This window comes from Spodoptera frugiperda, chromosome 18, assembly GCF_023101765.2.
Source record: "Spodoptera frugiperda isolate SF20-4 chromosome 18, AGI-APGP_CSIRO_Sfru_2.0, whole genome shotgun sequence".
Classification (NCBI taxonomy): domain Eukaryota; kingdom Metazoa; phylum Arthropoda; class Insecta; order Lepidoptera; family Noctuidae; genus Spodoptera; species Spodoptera frugiperda.
Window position 1 is genome coordinate 3,597,083 of NC_064229.1, and position 21,848 is coordinate 3,618,930.

The 21,848-nt window shown below is 35.4% G+C and overlaps 2 protein-coding genes and 1 long non-coding RNA gene across 3 annotated transcripts; 1 reads left to right on the top strand and 2 right to left on the bottom strand.

Moving 5' to 3' along the window:
* Positions 1-2,711: 2,711 nt before the first annotated feature.
* LOC118277906 (UDP-glucosyltransferase 2) lies at positions 2,712-7,239 on the bottom strand. The gene is made up of 9 exons (XM_050700336.1): positions 7,174-7,239; positions 6,369-6,521; positions 5,928-6,015; positions 5,411-5,605; positions 4,878-5,073; positions 4,229-4,448; positions 3,697-3,916; positions 3,360-3,579; positions 2,712-3,009 (listed from the first exon to the last, which is right to left on the bottom strand). The coding sequence occupies exons 1-9, from the start codon at positions 7,222-7,224 to the stop codon at positions 2,736-2,738; spliced, it is 1,617 nt and encodes a 538-aa protein (XP_050556293.1). The 5' UTR covers positions 7,225-7,239; the 3' UTR covers positions 2,712-2,735.
* A 1,116-nt stretch (positions 7,240-8,355) lies between these two features.
* Positions 8,356-10,472, top strand: LOC126911710 (uncharacterized). The gene is made up of 3 exons (XR_007706233.1): positions 8,356-8,771; positions 9,756-9,830; positions 10,118-10,472. It is a non-coding gene; the product is annotated as an uncharacterized LOC126911710 (long non-coding RNA).
* A 137-nt stretch (positions 10,473-10,609) lies between these two features.
* LOC118277899 (UDP-glucosyltransferase 2) lies at positions 10,610-20,618 on the bottom strand. The gene is made up of 9 exons (XM_035596905.2): positions 20,460-20,618; positions 18,217-18,374; positions 15,219-15,306; positions 13,881-14,073; positions 13,138-13,335; positions 12,440-12,659; positions 11,889-12,108; positions 11,273-11,492; positions 10,610-10,940 (listed from the first exon to the last, which is right to left on the bottom strand). Exons 2-9 carry the CDS (start codon positions 18,367-18,369, stop codon positions 10,658-10,660), a joined length of 1,575 nt encoding a protein of 524 aa, XP_035452798.2. The 5' UTR covers positions 18,370-18,374; positions 20,460-20,618; the 3' UTR covers positions 10,610-10,657.
* Between the last annotated feature and the right edge of the window lie 1,230 nt (positions 20,619-21,848).

A 21,848-nucleotide genomic window follows, 5' to 3' on the forward strand; every position in this document is an offset into this window, starting at 1 on the left:
TATCTGAAACAAAGTATAGGGTCTTTTAGGTTAGGTATTCTGGTATCGGATGAAATTTCACTACTAATTATTTGTCATGAATGAGGAAAAATACAGTATTTTAAATCTCATTTAGAAATTTTATCTTATCCGTATAGAAGCAGATTTAAACGATAATACTCGTATATACAATTTTATACATCACAATCATCCAAAGAAGTTGATACTCCTATTAAGTGAGATTCTTGGTTGACGCTAGTTACACTGGCCACTACTGACCAAAGCTCTCTTCACGCATGGAAAAGGTTTGAGTATTAATCACCACACTTGCTCAATTTCAAACTTATAATTTAAACATGATAAGCGCACGTTTCTCACGATGTTTTCCTTCATCGTTTGTCAGTGATATCTAAATGTCACATGACTGTGATAGGCTTCGAACCCCCACCTCTAATTATTACACTTACTTTTAATTTCTGCTCTGATTTATTTAAACAAAAAATAACAACATATTATTCAACACACAACATTTTAAGATTAGTGTTTATAAATACACAATGGAGCCAACAGTTGCCTTATTTATATTTGTATTGTTCTGATAACGCGTCTTATCTCTCTAATGCCAACCGTCACGTATGCAGACAGAATACGTAACATAATCAGCACATAGATGTTTAATTACATAAACATTGGTATTATTATGTACACACGACTTTACATCAAACTATAAGTATACAAAACCAAGTGTGTGAGAGCCACGCTTCGGCACGTATGGGCCGACTCCACCGGAGTGATACCACGGCCTCACAGAAAACTGACGTGAGGACGTGAGACAACGCTTGCGTTGTGTTTGTTGTTGCTTACCATCAGGTGAGCGCGTATACCTGCTTATGTCACAAAAAAATCAAGATGTTAAACTAGAAGTTACGTACTAAGATAATAAAGAAACATAGAAAAAGTCACTGGAAAAAACTAGTTCAGAGAATGGTTTGATTTTATTTATGGTTATACAGATAACGCTAACTATTGTGGTTAACCACAATCTGCACTTGACAGTTCAATAGGCTGATATGACACCAATCAACCGTCACATTTTTCTGAAGTACAGATTAAATCCATCTCCGTTATTATAGCAACACGCAAGCTTATTAAACTTGAAACGTATATTTATTTTGTTGAAAATTTCGTAATATTCATCAATATTATCATATCCGAGGTCTCTAGTTCAGTCAGTCGGTTAGTTCAGTTTACAGTTATCAGTAAAAAAAGAAAAACAACATTGAAAGAATCAGCTCATGGCTGTGGCAACTTCATCAATGACTCAAAGCCATTATTATGCGCGAGAGCAATGACCGTCGTATCGTATCTGTGGCAAATTATCAACCATTCAATTCACAGCAAGAACATAACGCACACCAAAATCAGTCGAACTGAGAATCAGGCAAAAATAAAATGGCAATAAAAGTAACCGATCATTATCATCAGATCGAGTATGCGACTTACTCTGTCTCAATATTAATTATTATCTTAATCATACTAGCCTTATGGTCAATCATTCATCATAGTTTTGTTTTTTTGTTTCAACTTATTGATTAACAAACAGACTATCGCTGGAATACTGGAATTTCACTCGATTTCAAGACGCTCTCAAGAATAGTTCTGTCACTGCGAATTCTTTATAAAAGACAGAGACGGAACGATATTTAAGTTCAACTTAAAATTGAGTATCATATCAGTATTCGAGCGTTAGTCTGTTTGTTAATCAATAAGTTGAAACAAAAAAACAAAACTATGTGAATAAAAGCGATAACCCAATACTTACCGGCACAAACAATAATCACAGATACAACACACTAGGTGACTCACATCACTGAGTTCAAGGCTGTACGTAAGTCGAAACAGACGTAAGGATTATTCCTTCGTTTAAAAATAGTTTATACTATTTTTAAACCGCTGCGCTTTACTTATCATTTAAAACAACCTCTCCGTGTCAGTACATAAACACTACTGAGTTAGGGTGCTTTTCTACCAGAGATGTGCTATGTAGCTATACTACGAAGATGTAATAGCTAAGCTGTGAAACTATGTGACTGTTTCCACTGATACTAAGCTATGTAGCTGTGCGAGGAAGATGCGCAGCTCGAGTATGCAATGTATCAATAGTAGGGAAGCCATCCATAGCACGCATCTTTCCATATAAAAAACATAGCTCAACATCTATAGTCCATTATCATATCATAGTCCATTTCCACCAGTGCTAAGTTATTATTATGTACCAATGACTAATATATTTAGTAGAAGCCAAACGCATCCACAGCAACGTAACATAGCACATCTCAGAAGGGAAAGCACCCAGATTTATTAAAAAAGGATGATATTAAAAAAAGGAACGTGTCGGTCAAACTTGTAGAGTATAGTTTTGTCAATGCAAAATCGATCTTATGCATACAACTTGGGTTTCCCTTTCTTGTTTTGTCCGTTCATTGACGGACGGACCGGTTTTGCGATCCCGTTTCGCAAGTTCTAGACCTTTTTTCATAGTCTGCAATACATCGATGTACAACCTAAATCTAAATCAATCATCCATGGCTATTGTTTTTAATTATTCCGGTCGAAACGATAGTTACTCACACAAATGATGGTGTAAATAATAGGATTATAATATATTTATTTTGTACACAATCCTGCGTAATAATAGCGTTCTCTGGGTAGGACTGAACAAAAACAACAAGTTTCATAAAATAAATAATTTATTTCTAATTTCTCTTCTTACTGTCTACATTTTTATTAGACCTAACACGACGATATATTTTTTTAATCAATGTGTACAAAATAAGAAAGACTAGAGATAGGAATGCAACTAAATCTAGGTACAGTCGTTGATATAATGGCACGGCTAGTGCAGGAGAGCGCAGATGGGGGGCGCCGCGTGTGTTCACTACATGCTGCACCCAGTGTCGCAGCTCCGCTCCCGGCTGCACTGGTCGGTCGTGGTAGATGTAGGACAGCTCCTTTACTCTCTGTCTATACCTGTAAACATTAAAACAAATGGTAGAACCACCAACAGGTTTGTATCTAGACACTAGAATTAAAATAACTACAAATCACAGTTTACTTACGTACATTCATGAAGAAAAGCTCTACTAGTTTCGAGTCACAGAGAGACTCTTCATCATGAGCAGCATTTTTAGTTAATTTAGTATGTCTCACGATAGGTTATTACATAAATACAGAATGGAAAATACAGAGTGGAAACATTTATCAAAAAATTAAGTGTAAAGGAAATCACAATATTTCCGTTATTTAAAGAAGGAAACTAATTTAGCCCTTTGTATAAGATTAGATCCCAAAACAACACTTCAATAAATTAAATCACTTACTTAGGATTACTCAGCATTTCTTCAATTGCCACTTTCAGATCTGCAGCCAATTTGTAAGACAGGTTAACTTGGAGAGTAAAACCTCTAGCGACTGATTTCTTGACATTGATGAACTGATCTCCAAAGACAGGTATGGCAATAGTAGGAACACCAAAGTGGATCGTTTCTGTGGTTGAGAGTAGTCCTCCATGGGTTATAAATAGGATGCATTTTGGATGAGCTGAAACAAAAAACAAATCATTCCATGAATGAAGCCAAATAAAACAAATAATAATGGTATAAAGAAGTACCATTACTTCAGCAGTATCCATACACTGCTAAACAAATTAAAACATACCTAAAATGCTCGGCTGCGGTGCCCATTTCACAATATGAACATTTTTCGGTACATTTGGCAATTCTTCTTCAAATTTCCAGATCACCGTTTGTTTTAGTTCTCCGAATAATTTAAGGAGATCACGTTTTATCTCTTCTGGCCAGTCTTTACTTTTCAAGTTGGATCCCATGCTGAAGTATATGACTCCGTTTTTGGAGTTCATCATTATCTTTTCCAAGTCCTGGAAGAAAGAAGAAAGAAATGTTATTAACAAATAGCTGATGCGTGTGACTTTGCTCGCATGCATTACAGAAAGACAAAAATTGTAAAAAACAAAATATTTTGTTGTACGTGTCGTATTTACTCGCATATTCATATGCATGGAATAAAAAGCTAATTATTTCAGTATTACAAACAGGCATTCTAATTTTATTCATTACTCTAGATTTAGTCAAATCAATTTCAACACACACAATGCAATTAATATACCACAAAACCCATTTTCCTGTTAATAGGCGTTCACTACAAAACGATTTTATCTTCAAATAAGTACCTCAGGTAATGGCTTCACTTCTTCCTCTATATGATAACCTCCTACAGACTTGTAGTTCTGTGGCAAACTCAGTGGCAGCCCCATAGACACATGTGAGTTACCCAACACTAGAGACGCATTGTATTGAACTTCACTAAGTGGTGGGGCTTGTCGACCTCTCTTTTCGACTTGAGGGACTACAATTCTCTCGTAGTTGGCTGCGTCTTTTGATTCATAATACCTGAAATAAAAATCAGTATTATGTTATCGTTTAAGTCATTTGTAGAAATTAACTTATTTGTCTATTTTCATTTATTTACCGACGACAAAATTTTGTTAGATCGGATCGGAGATCGGATTTAACGGAAGGTAGTGTTGCGTTCGAAAATTACAATAGTAATTATAAATTATTGATAAGTAATTTCTATTTTCATACAAAAAAGTCTACGTTTGAGTTTATTATGAAAGAGCTATTTCTTTCACTCTGCTGCTTCGTTAATGAAAATAATTGCTATCAATTGAATTAAATCTGATCCAGAGTACGGGATGTCTCCACTATTGTATAAGTAATCTTCAAACTCAACACTACCTCCCATTAAAGCCGTGGCAGATACATTTAGAACACCTTATATAATCTGCACTAAAGACTTAAAGAATCCTGTATACTTACAAGAATCCTAAAACTGATTCTTGTAGTCTCGTCCATATTTCCATGGCTCTCTCCAGAAAGCTAAAGGGAGGCAGGTAGGATGACAAAGGATCTGTGCTGTAAGCAGGATGGGGTAGAACATCGACTAACCCAATAGACAATGAGTTGACTTCTACCGGCGTCAACCAGATCAGAGGGCAGTCGAATATTGTAGCATCAAAGAGGGGAATCTCTCTAACTGAAACAAATTGATTAATATTTTGGGCACACTAAGAACAATAAAAATGTTAATTTTATTTGAACGACGATGATTTACTAAAAATAGCATTTAACATCGAGACATTTTTATTTAATGATAAAGCTTGCGTTGTGTGAGTGAGGTTACTGGAGACCCAATTACCCTCTTCCCGATACCCGATTCCTTAACAACCCTTAAATTCCTAATCCCCAAAAGACCAGCAACACACTCTTAACGCCTCTGGTGTTTCGGATAACCATGGCCAGTGGCGATTGCTTACAATCAGGTGATCCGCTTATACCATAAAAATATACTTACCCAGCACTAAGGCTAGAAAACATCCATTCAACGATGACAACATCGAAATGCGCATTAGTATCGTTTAGTAGTTTCTGTACATTTTCATGTTCCATTGTCTTCGAAACCAGATTCGTCATCATCATCTTCACGAAGAATCGAGGCATAGCCGGCATGGAATGTTCAAAGAATCTCTCTATCTTCATTAGGTCTACTGCAAAGCAAAGCAACAATGCTATTAATAACTATACATATCAGAATAGCAGTCACTCTTACCAAGACAAATAAAAATTATATGCGAGATTCAAAAATTTAAGTCGTTCGGCGATCTTGAATCTTAATTCTTAATAGGACAATAATGATTGCTATATAGAAGATCCAGTGAGAACGAAAGATTAAGGAAAGAAAGAAAGAAAGAAAGAAAAGAAAGAAAGAAGAAAGAAGAAAGAAAGGAGAAAGAAAGGAGAAAGAAAGAAAGACGTACATAGACGATAGCATAATTAATTAATCCAAATAATTCAATCATAACAACTTACGTGGTAGAAGTTCGAAGTTACTGCTGACATCAATCTGGTGAAGATTTGGCGGAGGATCCTTAATTGGAATTGGAGTGATGAATGTCACCTGAATAAAAAAATACATAATCTATTAATATAATCTATTAATATAATCTGACATTTAATGTGACCAGACCGGGCAAGACGTGACAACACAAGACGAAGAAACATCATTGTGTGACGTTGATAGGCCTCTGATATGAAAAAGACCTTAAAAGATATATCTGAATCGCATGAAAGCATCCAGAAAGACTCCAGGGCCATGGGGCCCCATGGCCAAACATGGGCTAGCTGCGTTGCAGCAGCGGTAAGTCCCCTTTTTGAGTAGCTTGAGAGATAACCGTATTTCTCCGTGGTAACTAAACAATAAATCTGCATTTGTACGTAATTTTGAAAACTAAATGACCAACATTAACTTACCTCGTGTCCATCTTTTAATAGATTTCTCACAACTCCTCTACCCAAATTAGAGTGGCTCGTTGCTGGCATTCCAAACACCACCAGAGCCTTGTAGGCCTCACATGACGAACTTAGAAGAAGGCCCAAGAACAGGCATATTGCTAATGCCATTTTCTGAAATAAAATATAAAATCTCGTTATTGCATTCAAAATTATGTGTTTTGGGTGTGTGCCAAATATCCATCGTTGTGCCTTTAAAAATGTAAGAAATAGTAAGGTGTTTCCATCAGACCCGGACCTACCGACTGCCTAGTGGATAACCGGGGCTCCGGCTCGTAAAGCAGGAATAGGAACGGATTGGTTTTTAGTCAGTAAGAGTCTACTGGTTTTTAGTCAGTAAGAGTCTACAACCACCACTCGTCTTGCCCAAGGCGAGTCCAAGAAGTTATTGGATGATCTTCTCTCCTCAAAAAAAGTATGTTTTCATTAAAATTGCAGGCCTATTAAGTAATATTTTGCCCGACTTTTCTTAAAATTCAATTAAGTAATTTTATCGATGAAGTCACAACTGGCTTTTTACGATCAAAACAAACAGAGTCGTGTCAATTTTATTAATAAACATCTATTTACCATTATCACTTTGCTATCTGAGCATCAGCTGCTTTTTTTAACCACCGATAAGATACCTATATTCTATTTTTGAATGATAATCAAATTCGTACTGGCATTGTCTTGGTACAAACAAGTTTATTTTAAGAATCATCATCATCGTCATAGCAGCCGCAATGCAAAGTCTTTTTTTTTAATGAGACAAGCTCGCCATTACCTCCCAAAACCGCTGCAACTCCATGCCATGTTCTACAGTAGATACAACCATGAAAACACCGGAACACTGAAGTCCGGCGCTTCTGATCTTGGATCTCGCAACAGTAAATCAGAAGATATTATTAGAGGAGACCAAAAAAAAACGATAGATTCCACTTCCCTCGGTGAATTTTATACAGGAGACAGAATGACTTGAGCCTAAAAGCACAAAAGAAACTGCACAACTGGGAGAAGCCCAGTCGCTAAGCACTGACTTAAAGCCAAGTGGGTTCGCCATGTGTTTACGGCTGAACATGACCTCGCTCAATGTCTATAATTATACCAACATAAAAACTTTGATTATTACAATCTTCCTGACGACTTGATACACGACCTAATATTTATTTGATGTGTGTTGTACTATCTATTGGGCACTATACTATCTTTAGCCTATGCTTCGGAATTTAATTATATACAATAATCTTCGTTAGATAATAGAAGTTCTTGTTTTTTTTAAGGGGGGAGAATTATCCAATGATTTTTCCCGCCTTAACGACGCAAGAGAGAGTGTCAGACTCTTACTGACTAAAATCCACCCCGTTCCTACTCCTGATTTTCGAGCTGGAGCCCCGGTAAACCCGAGATGCTCTTGTTGTGTTAATTGTGTTAATGTTAGTATTAATTTTTTCCTTACGTCCTTTCCTTGAGTCCGCAAAAAAAAATAAAAAAAAACATTCATAAACATATTTCAAACGATTATTCAATACTTACACAAATAACAAACTTTATCTACTTCACTAATATTTACGATTCACATTCAATTGACGTGTTCACCAAGATCAAGGTCACTCGCAACTAACCATTGAGTCTTAGATAACGCCCGAAGCATTAAGTCTATCTATTCACTGTATATGTACCAGTGTAAATAAACAAATGACTACTACGTAACACATAAACACACAACGTCACGCCTTTTATCCCCGAAGAGGTAGGTAGAGATGCACTTTTATGGCACGTTATGTCCCTATACAATGTACACCCACTTTGGACTTACTAAGTAACAATTGAAAATAAATAAATATATTATATTATGTGATAAAATTAAAAACACGACGTTTCGGTATCAAGAGATACATTCAACTACAACTGATATTATTAATGATAAAACTAACATACTATTTGTTAAAAAAGTGTTTACCAATCATGTTGAGTTTAGACTGTCTACGTTGTTTTTATTTTTCCAAAACGTGTGGACTCATCGTGACTAAGAAAACGAGTTAAAACAAACTCATATGAAGCCCTCAGATCAAGCTTTGTTTAGTCACGATGACACGACACTTTTGTCGATTCAATGTCGCAATATTTGCTCCATATACATTATGTACGTTATGTACCTTTGGTAAATACAAAAATATAGTAACTTTATTTCACACGTACCTACTGAGAAATCGCTAAGTTAGTTCTAAGAACTCTATAATTATTTTTATTTGCCCGACAGTCATTAAGTGTAGTGTGTCAGTATCAGATAGACCACTGCTGTTTGTATTGTATTATTTGTATAGTTATATTATGTTCCTGTGACTCCTGTGTCCATGGGTGGGACTAATCGCTTACCATCAGGTGACCCGACAGCACTTTTGCCCCCTATTCTATAAAAATAGTTCTGTAGTGTTTTATAATAAATTATTGGACTATTGCATTCTTATAGTCTTTAATTTTTACCATCAATATTTTGTAATTATACTAACAAATATGGACGTGAAAACTACCTATAAAATTAAAGTCTAGTCATAAGCCACTACTACGTCCTCTATGAAAAAACATTTCAGTTGCGAAAAAACTTTGTAAAAAGAACGTTTAATTTAAAATTACATTTTCGAAAAGGAGGTCAACGGATAAAGGTCTGACTTCAACGTCGCCGTTGTAAAAAAAGAAAAGCAATTTTTGAATGCAAGCTGGTCGTGTGACTGACAGCTCTGGGCTTCACAAAATAGGGTGTCCCAGAAACTTAATGGAAAATATACAAACTAGACTTTCTCATTATGTAATAAAGTTTTAAATCGATTAAATATTAAGATAGCTTAACGTAGTCAGTAAGTTAAGTTTAATATTTTTTATTCAAATGTTATAATTAGATAATTAATCTTTAAAAATAAGTAATAGCTTTTATCGTTTCCAAAAAAAATATGTTTAACATTATAATATTTTAATTCGCGTGAAATAATGGAAAGAATACATTAATAATTCCTTATGAAGCAATCTTTTTCTGTTTTTGATGGTAAGCAATCGCCGCCGCCCATAGTCACTCAATTGCCAGATGTGTTACAAGTGCGTTGCCGGCAAAAGGGTTGTTGGGGAGTCGGGGATTCGAAAGATTGGGAAGATACTGTATTATTTATTTAAAGTACGTTTTTCCTCAGTCACCTACAACTGAGGGTCACCCTATTTTTATTCCAATTGCATTCGTTCAAACTGCCAATATTTCGTCAGTAAAAAAAAACAATACTTGCGAGAACGTTGAAAATATTGGAAGAAACAAATCAAATTTTGTAATCATCTAGAAACTAGTAAAAATATAATATACTTACTAAATTTTGATTTCAGGCTTTGTACCAGAGTAACTGGTGGAGAGTCTCAGATTCAATACTCAGGTCGTGGATGCAGGCTGACTTAATACTGGTATGAAAAGAGTATAATGGTAGTATAACTCTTAATATACATATATTAAGTAATGCATTCATTAAGAAGCAGACCATATTTATATGAAAATATTATCGCCGATATCCAAATCCAATCGTTTCTTGATAAAATAAATCTTTTATCTTTCAAATCTTTCGTTATACTTTAAAATTGTTACTCAGTTGCGGTTCTACAGTCCTACGTTGCACTAGTCTAGTAAATTAGGCCCAGTAATGATTTATTTATTTAAAATATTCTTATATACTTACTCACGTGAACTATTTCAGAGTATTGCAGCTATGGGCTTGCTTGCTTTTTGTTTTGTCCCACAATTGAGCCCGCTTCTGTACGAATGGGCCAGCTCGACCGGAGTGATACCACGGCCACACAGAAAAACGACGTAAAATAACGTTTGCGTTGTGTGAGTGAAGTTCCTTATCTTCACAATCCCCGATTTCACAACAACTCTTAAATTCTTAACCATCAAAAGGCTGGCAAGGCACTTGTAACGCCTTTGGTGTTTCAAGTGTCCATGGGCTGCGACGATTGCTTACCATCAGTTGATCCGTTTGATCGTTTACTAGCCTATACAATAAAAAGAGAACTCATATCCGGTAAATAACACTATTTTGTAAATAAATGTTCTAGTTTTATTTTATTTTCTTAAACCACGACGTTGGCAAGAATGCACAAGGTCCACCTAATGGTAAGTGATTACCATGGTCTATGAACGCTTGCAACATTTGCGGCATAAAGTAAAATTAAATAAAGAAACCCAATTCTATTCTTAAAATAATTTATTTACAGTAAAACAAATTAAAATCATCCTAATTCTTCTTCTTTTTTCCTCCAGTATTAGATTTCTTTTTCGAGCATAATGCTCCACAAACTATCTTTAAGAGTACTCTTAAAACTAGGAACAGGATGACGAGGACCGCGGCGAGGTCCAGGTACATCTTCTGGTAGAAGGGCACGTGCAGGGCGGGGGAGCGCAGGTGTGGCGCGCCGCGGGTCTTGATCACGTGGTTCACCCAGTGCACCATCTCAACTCCCGGCTTCACTGGACGGTCGTGGTGGATTTCTGATAACTCCTTCGCTTTTTGTGCGTACCTAATAAGAAAATTATAGTAAGCATGCGTAATTTGTGATACAATAGAAAACACATTGTGTCTCACGTAAATCTGCCTTCTGACAAACAACGGGTTAAAAAGCAGCTTTTTGGGTTTGCTGTTTTTACTTATTTATTTCATTACATAATTTAGCTATCGTCGTATAAGTAGTCAAGATCTTAAAGCTCGAGGAAGAATATTGTAACACAGAATTTAATGAAAAGAATTTCCATTGTGTTCAAATGAACCAAAATACTTTTCAATTATGTATGTAAAAATTGACAAACCATAAAATATGTATTGTTCTTTACAATATCTCTTTTAAATACAAACCTTGGATTAGTAGTAACTTCACGTATCGCTTCTTTAAGCTCTGCAGCCAGTGAATAAGAAAGGTCTACTTTTAATGCGAAACCTCTGTTTACTGATTTGGCAACATTCATAAACTGGTCAGCAAAGACAGGAATACCGATGATCGGTACTCCGAAGTGAACAGCTTCGGTTGTCGACAGGAGACCACCGTGTGTTACGAAGACAGCAAGATTAGGATGGGCTGCAAAAACAATAAAACATCAAACCCACGAAGCAGAGTCGTTCATGTTTTCATTCCCTAAAGACAGGTTGGCAGGTTCTTTGAAAGCGCTCAAGAATGTCTTAACAAAATTAAAATTAAAAATCGAATTATAGTTACCGTCTTTAGTCATTTGATTTACGGTAATGATTTATGGTAAACCATAAGATAACCTATCGTCTGTAAGAGGATCCTTCATAAGACGACTGTCATGTTCTAACTGATTTAAAACACCAGTGTAATCATTCCTTGTGTGTCATTGAAAGGACTATGTCCAGCAATGGACGAACACAGGTTGATGATGATGATGATGATGTGATGAATCACTCCTTGAGTTAAATATTGTGGAACCCTATAAGTAGATCGATGAAAACTTACAAAGAATAGCTGGTTGTGGAGCCCATTTAAGAATGTGGACATTTGAAGGCATGTTCGCCAGTTGCTCCTCAAATTTCCACAGCACAGTCTGCTTTATAGTACCAAACATTTTCAAGAGGTCTCGCTTGATCTCCTCAGGCATATCCTTGCTCTTCAAATTGGAGCCCATGCTGAAGTAAACCACTCCATTCTTTGCATTGTCCATAATTTTCTTCAAGTCCTGTTTATAATAAAGCATGATATTATGAGCTTTTCTCGGGATACATTTCTTAATTATAGATGATAGCACATACGTATTGTTGTAGTTGCATATATAAGATTAATTTTTTACTTTTAAAAAAATTCGTATTTTTTTGTGACAAGCCCGCCACAATCTTCCATTCCGCTGCTACTCCTGTAAGCCAGGATCTACAGTAGATACAACAATGAAAACACCGGAACACTGAAGTCTGACGCGTCCCAGTAACATGAATGACTGTCTTGGATTCCGCAACGAAATAATCAGAAGATGTTATTTAAGGAGAAGAAAAGAAAATAGTAGTTGTTATTACCTCAGGCAAAGCCGTCACTTTTTCTTCAATATGATAGCCTCCAATATACTTATGGCTTTGTGGGAGAGATTGAGCAACCGACGTAGAAATATATGCATTGGACAATATCATCGATGCGTTGTAGCGAACTTCGTCGAACGATGGTGGTTGCTTGCCGCGCTTCGCAATAAATGGAACCAGCAGTTCATTGTATGCTTTCTCTTGTACACCATCCAACCATCTGGAGATTGAAAACAAATATTTTTAACTGCGTTAATTTCATGTATTCTCTCCCCGTTTGCCTTGTACCTATGTCTCTATCTTTATCTTTTATGACTTCGATTACTTCTGCCAGTTTAAATGCAAACGGAACTTCTCAAACAATAAACCAACAAAAAAAATTAAAACCTTTAAACTAAAACTGGCTTAAAACTAGTCAAATTCGAAAAACTGGCTTAAAAAGTAACTCAAAAACTTTTACTTTGATTTATTATTGTGAAAAATCCATAGGTACAAAATTCTCAAATAGAGGAACAAAAAGAAAAATTCTTTTATTTCTTTTACAATTGTCAATTACATAATAGCCTTTAAGTTTAAAGCTTCACATAATATCGAACCTAAAGCATATACGCCATCATAATTCATCTTATTGTTTTCTTTTGACAAAATTTGTTTATAGTATAACTTATGCTTATTCTATCTACCAGTATAATACTTACACAAAGTTCAAAAACTTGATTTTCATTTGAGTCCACAATTCATTAGCCCTCTGCCAGAAGTTCAATGGTGGAGTGTATGCTGACATGATGTCCACTGTGTAAGCAGGGTTCGTTGGCTGATCAACAAGCTGGAGAATCATCCAGTGTGCTTCTACTGAAGACAGCCATATAAGTGGGCAGTCGTATATTGCAGCTATTCTGAAATTAATGAATGTTTGTTAAAAGACAGAAGAAAAACTATGAAAGCAGAACTTTGCTTCTTCCAACTGATAAAGCTTGTATACATAATATGTATACTTGTATAGTACCAGACAAGGACAAGGAAGGTACATTTTGAGTGATTAGTAATCACTCATGATGAATTATGAGGTTGATCGAATCGAATCGGATGATGATTGAATGATGAAGTTTTTGGCAAAACCATTGTTACATACTTTCCTTTTTTTAAGAAACGTTGCCCCATTATGGTATTTTCACATGTGTCGTGGGTGCGTTTATAAACACAAGGTTCACATACACATCACACCCACACCCGAAACAACAATTTGTGGATCACACAAAGAGTTGCTCCGAGCGGTTGCCTACCCGCTACACGTTCCGCGACAGGCTTTTGCCCAGCCAACGCATTAATCAGTATTGAGTCTTTAGATAACTATCTCAATGTTAATAATATTATTATCAATTTCAAATCCCTTCTTCACGAAATTCTGTCCACATCGTACAGAATAATCATTAAAACTCACCCAGCAGGCACGTCACTAAACATCCACTCTGCGATCACAAGATCGAATTCTTCTTTAGGGTCATTAAACAGCTTCTGAACCGCTTCAGTTTCCACTGTGGTCTTCAGCATCTCTGTCATCATGTATATCAGAAAGCCAATGTTCTCTATGACAATAGTTCTGTCCATGATACTCTTTATCGTCATCATATTCTCTGGAAAAAGGAGAGGGACTTGTGGTTATTTATAAGTATTTTTGTTGAACTGCTGTTCTGTCTTTTGGAGCAAAGAAGAAAAAAATGTATCATATTCTTTATTTAAGCTGATATCAAAACGAACTAAATTACTGAGAATGCGCATGCTGCTCGTGAATAAGAGTTCCATTGTGATTTGAAACTAGTAGAGCTTTTGTCAATCATTAACGTGAGTACCAAAACCGTTATGATCAATTGCGAGTCAAAGTCAAAGTAAATGTCAATGTCAAAGTAAATGTCAAAGTAAATGTCAATGTCAATGTCAAAGTAAATGTCAATGTCAAAGTAAATGTCAATGTCAAAGTCAAAGTAAATGTCAAAGTCAAAGCAAATGTCAATGTCAAAGTGAAAGCAAATGTAAATGTCAAAGTCAAAGTAAATGTCAATGTCAAAGTAAATGTCAATGTCAAAGTCAAAGTAAATGTCAAAGTAAATGTCAATGTCAAAGTAAATGTCAAAGTCAAAGTAAATGTCAATGTCAAAGTGAAAGCAAATGTCAATGTCAAAGTCAAAGTAAATGTCAATGTCAAAGTCTAGCATGTCAATGTCAAAGTGAAAGTATATGTCAATGTCAAAGTCAAAGCAAATGTCAATGTCAAAGTGAAAGTAAATGTCAATGTCAAAGTAAATGTCAATGTCAAAGTAAATGTCAATGTCAAAGTAAATGTCAATGTCAAAGTAAATGTCAATGTCAAAGTCAAAGTAAATGTCAAAGTCAAAGTAAATGTCAAAGTCAAAGTAAATGTCAAAGTCAAAGTAAATGTCAAAGTCAAAGTAAATGTCAATGTCAAACTGAAAGCAAATGTCAAAGTCAAAGCAAATGTCAATGACAAAGCAAATGTCAATGTCAAAGTGAAAGTAAATGTCAATGTCAAAGTGAAAGCAAATGTCAATATCAAAATCAAAGCAAATGTCAATGTCAAAGTGAAAGTAAATGTCAATGTCAAAGTGAAAGTAAATGTCAAAGTCAAAGTAAATGTCAATGTCAAAATCAAATCTGAAAAATCAATCTGTCAGTCTGTCCGTCAGTGAAGGTGCTCGTAGTAGTAGTAGTGAGGACTAATAAAATTTTACTAACAAATATTTCAGTGTAACTCTGAACTTACCGGGTATAATATCAAACGTGGCACTCACTTCAATTGTGCGAAGTTTTGGAGGAGGATTCTTATAAACAAACGGTGTGATGTAGGTGACCTGAAAGAGAAAAATATACATAAACTCAAGCATAATAATAGAGCTTCTACTTTAAACATAATTTACTAGTAATGTACAAATAAATGTGTTATAGTAACGCTCAATTGCTAAATTTTAAGGGACCACTGGGTTAAGTACTGCACGCATGTGTGCACAGTTGGTGCGGTGGCTGGGCAACCGGCTACCGCGTAAAGAGTGGCAGATTCGATTCTCGCACGGACCAACTCTTTGTGTGATCCACAAATTGTTGTTTCGGGTCTGGGTGTCATGTGTATTCGAACTTGTATGTTTGTAAACGCACCCACGACGCAAGAAAAAATCTGGGGAGACTATTAAACCACCAGTCATGTCACCAACCGTGCAGTCAAAATTAAGGCTTATCATTTAATTCTGTTTGAAGATGTTATTGCACAATTACTACGCTTGCGATTAGATAGCTGCAATTATAATATAATCATAGTGATTTTTTGGAATAACCAGAGTGAGATGTGGCGCAATACAAACAGCTTCAGCATACTTTTTAACTGGCTTCCGAAAAAAGAGGTTCTCAGTTTGACTATTATTTTGTGTCAGAAATTATCCTCTTTTAACCAAACTCTCATCTGCGCCACTCGCAACTATGGCCCCAAAAATGAAAGTAACTCTAGACCTATCTAGCAAATACTACCGAATATGACTAAAAAATAAAAAAGCAACGTCACGCCTTTTATCCCCGAAGGGGTAGGCAGAGGTGCTCATTACGACATGTAATAACGCTATACAATGTACACCCACTTGTCACTGTTTGTGTTAGAAGTCCCATGTAATAGGGGGTGAGCCTATTGCCTACTGGACACAATTCCAGACACCGTGCTATTCCTGAGAAATTTTCGAAAAACCGAAACAGGCCCAGTAATACTTTGCCCGACTCGGGAACCCGAGAACCCCTTGTACGGCAGTCGCACTTGCGACCACTCGACCAATGAGGCAGTCTCGAGGCAGACTAAAAAAAACTTTCATAAAATTAGCAAACCTATCAACTTCAAATTAGAACGTCACAGTTTAAGACATATGTTACGACTTTCGAAGCCTCCCAGACTTTCAACTAGGTCAAACGCCAAACTTCAGCTCAAACTGAGACAAACTCCAGAACGTGACGTCATGCCCTAACCATTACTCTTTCAAAGTAATTAGACATTGTTAGGACGAATTTTTTGTTTAAGAGTGCTTTTTCCACGAGAGATGGGCTATGCTACGTTGCTGTGGACGCGTTTGGCTTCCACCAATCACATAGATTCGTACTGGTAGAAACGGAGTCAGCTAAGCTATGTTTCTTATAAAAAGATGCGTGCTATGGATGGCTTTCCTAATATCGATATGCGCATCTCCCTCGCCCAGCTACATATTAGCTTAGAATCAGTGGAAGCGGTCACATAGTTTTACAGCTTAGCTATTAAATATTACATACATACATAGCACATCTCTGGTGAAAAAGCATCCTAAGACAATGTAAAATGTTAGTATAGAAAACATTAACCTCACTTCAGTATTAGAATATAATATTATAGCAAAAGTAATTATAATTTGATTGATAAAACTGTTTTTTTTTGTATTAATGAGCTGACGTTTGGCCGCTATCTCGCCTGATGGCTGAAGACTTATCTTTACAATCATCAAGGCAGTCCATTTTGAAAATCAAAAAAAGATACCTATTATCGATAATAAATCAAGGTTTACGTATTACAGAGGTGCTACAAATGGGAATACGTAACGTAAATAGTCAGTATTTGTGTAGAATACTAATTATGTCCAGACACCGTGCTATTTAAAAGACGAAGAGAGGACCAGCCTAATTATTTACGGCATGTGGTCTTGGTATAATAGGCATAGTAAGACTAAAAATATTAACCTTTCATAAAATTGCAAACCTATCTTCAAATTAGGTCACTTTAAGACATATGTTACGCTTTAAGCCTCCCAGACTTTCAACTAGGTCAAACGCCAAACTTCAGCTCAAACTACTCCAGAAACGTATTAACCATTACTCTTTCAAAGTAATTAGACATTGTTAGGACGAATTGAGTGCTTTTTCCACACAAATGGGCTATGCTACGTTGCTGTAACGTTTTTCCACCAATCATACAACTTGTAACTGGTAACGGACTCAGCTAAGCTATGTTTTTTTTACGGAAAGAAGCGTGCTATGTAGATGGCTCCCTACTATCGATAGATTTAATCACACCAATAGCTTAATATCAATGGAAACGGTCACATAGTTTCACAGCTTAGCTATTACATCTTCTTAGCATAGCTACATAGCACATCTCTGGTGGAAAAGCATCCTAAGACAATGTAAAATGTTAGTATAGAAAACATTAACCTCACTTCAGTGTTAGAATATAATATAGCAAAAGTAATTTGATTGATAAAACTTTTATCTTTACAATCATCAAGGCAATCCGTTTTGAAAACCAGAAAAAGATAAATATCGATAATAAATCAAGGTTCATATATTATCTAAAATACGTAACGTAAATAGTATTATTTTTGTATTACTTAATTATATTCATGGAAAGAGTCAAACTGACGAGAAGAACTATTATTTAATTATTATTTAAAGATCAGTGGTTTAATTCATCATAAAACTATTTCCCTATTCCGAATATGAAATATAATAAAAACACACAATATGCAGTTAACCATACAACTTGGGATCAATTTACAACAGTAACTGCTTTTGTAGATTTTAATATGTTTATAAGTTTGGATTTTGTCGTCAATCACGTTGCAATACTGAACGAATTTTAATAAAATTTGGTATACAGGCAGGGTATGAGCTTACTTAGTGTACTTAAGCTACTGTAAAACCATGTCTAGTTTACCAAAACTTATTATCAAAATCCCTGTTCATACTAAAAAAAAAGAACTAACCTCATGTCCAGCATTCAGCAGATGCCTGACAACACCATCTCCAAGGTTCCCATGACTCCTGGAAGGCATGGGGAACACCACCAGGATCTTGGACGCCTCACCACAAGTCAGTAATATGCTGACCAACAAACAAAACACCTTCTCTCGTTCCATGATGGCTGAGGAGTAATTAAGCATAATGTTTGTCGTCATTATATTTATACACGTTAAATCGTCTTATCAGGGCTGCTCAAGCTACGCGCGGGTGTAATTATCTCTCTTGATAAATAAAAACAGATGTGCATTGAAGTGAAAAAATTAAGTAATAACACTATAATATTATAAATGTAAAAGGTTATTTGTTTGAATGTTAGGAAGTTTTTCCTTCAAAAACGCTGAAATTACTGAACGGATTTTAATGAAATTCGATGTACATACAGGGCATGTGTAATATATTGTATAGTTGATTTTACTGAGATATACAACAGGGTATGTGTATTGTATAGTTAGTTATATAAAAAGTCATTAAAGTAACTTACTAATAAACTTTAATATAGATTTCGTTCATATAAGGCTACTAAGTAACTGCAAAATACAAAACTCAAGAACAGCCAAACTACTCGTAATTTCTGTAATTCGTGTTTTTCAAGTTAAATATTCATTGATATCCGAGGATGTCCTGACAAGAAACTTTCCTTATTAGCTAAAAGCAAAACGCGGAAATAGTAAGAAAAACTTGGATGAGAAAACTAATTACTTTACAAATAAATAATAGGAACAATTGAACCAAAGTTTCATTAATACACTTTAGGGCCATTCAAAGTTAAACCCTCTTTGAGTATTAAGATTTTGGCAAATCGATTAATGACAAACAGACAGTCACCTCAATACACATTATACTGTATAGGTCACCAACACAAGTTAAGATTATCAATTTGAAAATAAACTCGTTTTCTAACAGTGATAACAACATAGTTATCATTTTATAAATATGCCTGATATACCGTACAATGTACATAGTTTTTTATGGTATAAGCCGGTAAACGAGCAGACGGGTCACCTGATGGTAAGCAATCGCCGTCGCCCAAGCTAAACCAACCAACTTTCTGTGAAACCGTGGTATCACTCCGGTCGAGCCGGCCCATTCGTGCCAAAGCATAGCTCTCCCCCTGTTAATGGACTGACACTGTGTATCTGTTATTCTTTGAAGGGTTTCAATAAACTCTTAAAAAACAGGCAATGTAGACCTCTTTAACCCTAATAACCTAATAAACTGTACCTACTTCATCATTTTACACCTAATATTACAATAATTTCATAAAATAATTAATTTAATACTTTAAGTGCGACCCATATCCAAAATAAGGTTGAGATTCACTTCTTACATGATTTTTTTTTGGATTCTATTGAGCATTCATACAAGTATTAATCTGTATGTGAACTATATAATGGCTCGTTTCTTAATATGTATTATTCAATTTACCTAGCTATTAAATAGTCAACGTGATAAACTGTCAAAAGATTTTCCCATGAAATTATTATAAAATAATAGCTTCTGTTCTTTAATTCCTAGCCCCCAAAAAGCCGGCAACGCACTTGTAACGCCTTGGTGGTTAGGATGTCAATGGGCGACGGCGATTGCTTACCATCAGGTGACCTGTATGCTCGCTTGCCACATATTCCATAAAAAAATCTAATATATAAAAATAAGTCGGGTTTTCCTTCCTGACGCTATAACTCCAGAACGCACGAACCGATTTCCATGGTTTTGCATTCGTTGGATAGGTCTCGAACTCCATAAAGTTAATAGCAAAGAAAATTCACGCAGGAAAACAGGAAAAATTATTGGTGTCGAAACCGAGTTCGTCAGTTGCTAGTTTAATATAATATTTAGGTACTTCTAATAATAGTTACATGACAACAAATGAAAACTTACTTTAAAGAATATAACGTAGGTTACTATGCCATTTAACTGACTTTATTAAGAGATTAACGTAAATATATGTACATATTCTGGGAGTACAAACTCATCTATTGTTGTCCCACACGATGTTCGAAATAAATTAAACTTTGAACTATGAAACAATTAACATAATAACAACCAAAAACCTGATTCACGATTTACACATCACTCACACACGAGACCAAAAACTAATGGCACCACAGCTTTAAAATTAAATTCTAAACAACACCTAAAATAGCACACAAACTATATAACTTATTTATAAAATGTATAAGTTTATAATTCAAACGATTTTACTCACTTTTTACGTATAAAACTTATAAATTATATTTTTTTATTTCTATAGAGACGAGAGACCGATTCGATATTATCAGGATGACTAAAATCCTGTGTTGTTCGGTAAGTTATATACTTAAAAGTAGTCTAGCCGGCACGAACTTGCTTAACGGTCTGGCAAATATGACTATTTTGAGAGTGGAAAATCATGCAATTACTTCTCCCGCCTTGGGTGAGTCGAGAGGGAGAGTGGCAGACTCTAACTCTTTTTGACATTAACGAAATGTGTATGGGTAAAACCACAACTAGAGCCACCTTACGTACGATAGATTATTATAATTTGCTAGGAGTAGATTAAGCAATGAAAATAGAGGATAATATTGCGAAGCCAACATGTAATTTTAATAAAACAATTGCGTAATTCACATACCTGTATTTAGGTACAATAGCCAATTAAGTTATCTTAAAAAAGAAGCAATCTTATATTTTAATTTATGCCTGACGTAAAAGAACTTATTCTTACACCTAATATTTCAGATTAAAATCTCATAATTTACATAATTACAAAATAATGCAGTTGGCAACACAATTGCATACAAAATTCACCTAAACACATTGCATTTGGAATTGGCCGAGTAGCACCGTCGAAGCTGTTTCTAAACCTGAACTTTTTAAACGACGATCACAACACGCCTGCCCAACGTAAATATAATGAACGAACGTGTAACCAAGAATTGTTTTATGAACCTGATTGAAAAAAGACCTATGGTGCTATATACCTATCTTGCTCGTTCTTCTCCATAGGAATCACTTTAGAACGAGCGAGCAAATAGCTTCACTAGAGGATTGACCGACAGACAGACATTTTTTTTTAATTGTTTAGAATTATAAATTTATAAATTGTAATATTTGCTTTGACGTTCAAAAGTGTCTTCCCTATCTATTTGAAATAAATAATTTTGACTTTAACTTTGAAAGGGAAACCTAATTTGGAAGAGGCTGTTGATAACTGAATAGAAACCTATACCATGCATAGTATGCCATCATTGTTATGTATGAATGATATTGACATTACAGTAGATTAGCACCTGGTTTAAGTTATCAATTTATCAATAAATGTATCTTATAAATAGTCATATCTTGTCATAAAATGTTTCACTATCCGTATGCATATGACATAATAATAATACAAACAAATAAATTGTTATTCCTCGTTCCCACGGTTTGCCTTATTGACGCAAATACTAAACTCGTTTAACGTTTTATATTTAGCATGGAATGTACTAATGCAGGAATCTTTGTATGGTATAAGCTAGTAACCAAGCAGACGGATCACCTAATGGTAAGCAATCGCCACCACCCATGAACACCCGAAACACCAGAGGCGTTACTAGTGCGTTACCGGCTTTTTGGG

Bases quoted from the DNA above. Each gene is read 5' to 3' on its own strand.
- LOC118277899 (XM_035596905.2), bottom strand. From the start codon at position 18,369: ATGGAACGAGAGAAGGTGTTTTGTTTGTTGGTCAGCATATTACTGACT. The intron at 14,074-15,218 runs GTAAGTTCAGAG...TCCTTTTTCCAG, and splicing joins CACGTTTGATATTATACCCG to AGAATATGATGACGATAAAG. The intron at 10,941-11,272 runs GTTTGTATTTAA...TTTTCTTATTAG, and splicing joins GAAGTTACTACTAATCCAAG to GTACGCACAAAAAGCGAAGG.
- LOC118277906 (XM_050700336.1), bottom strand. From the start codon at position 7,224: ATGGTTGTATCTACTGTAGAACATGGCATGGAGTTGCAGCGGTTTTGG. The intron at 6,522-7,173 runs GTAATGGCGAGC...ATTTTATTTCAG, and splicing joins AGTTGCAGCGGTTTTGGGAG to AAAATGGCATTAGCAATATG. The intron at 3,010-3,359 runs GTAAGTGATTTA...TAATGTTTACAG, and splicing joins GAAATGCTGAGTAATCCTAA to GTATAGACAGAGAGTAAAGG.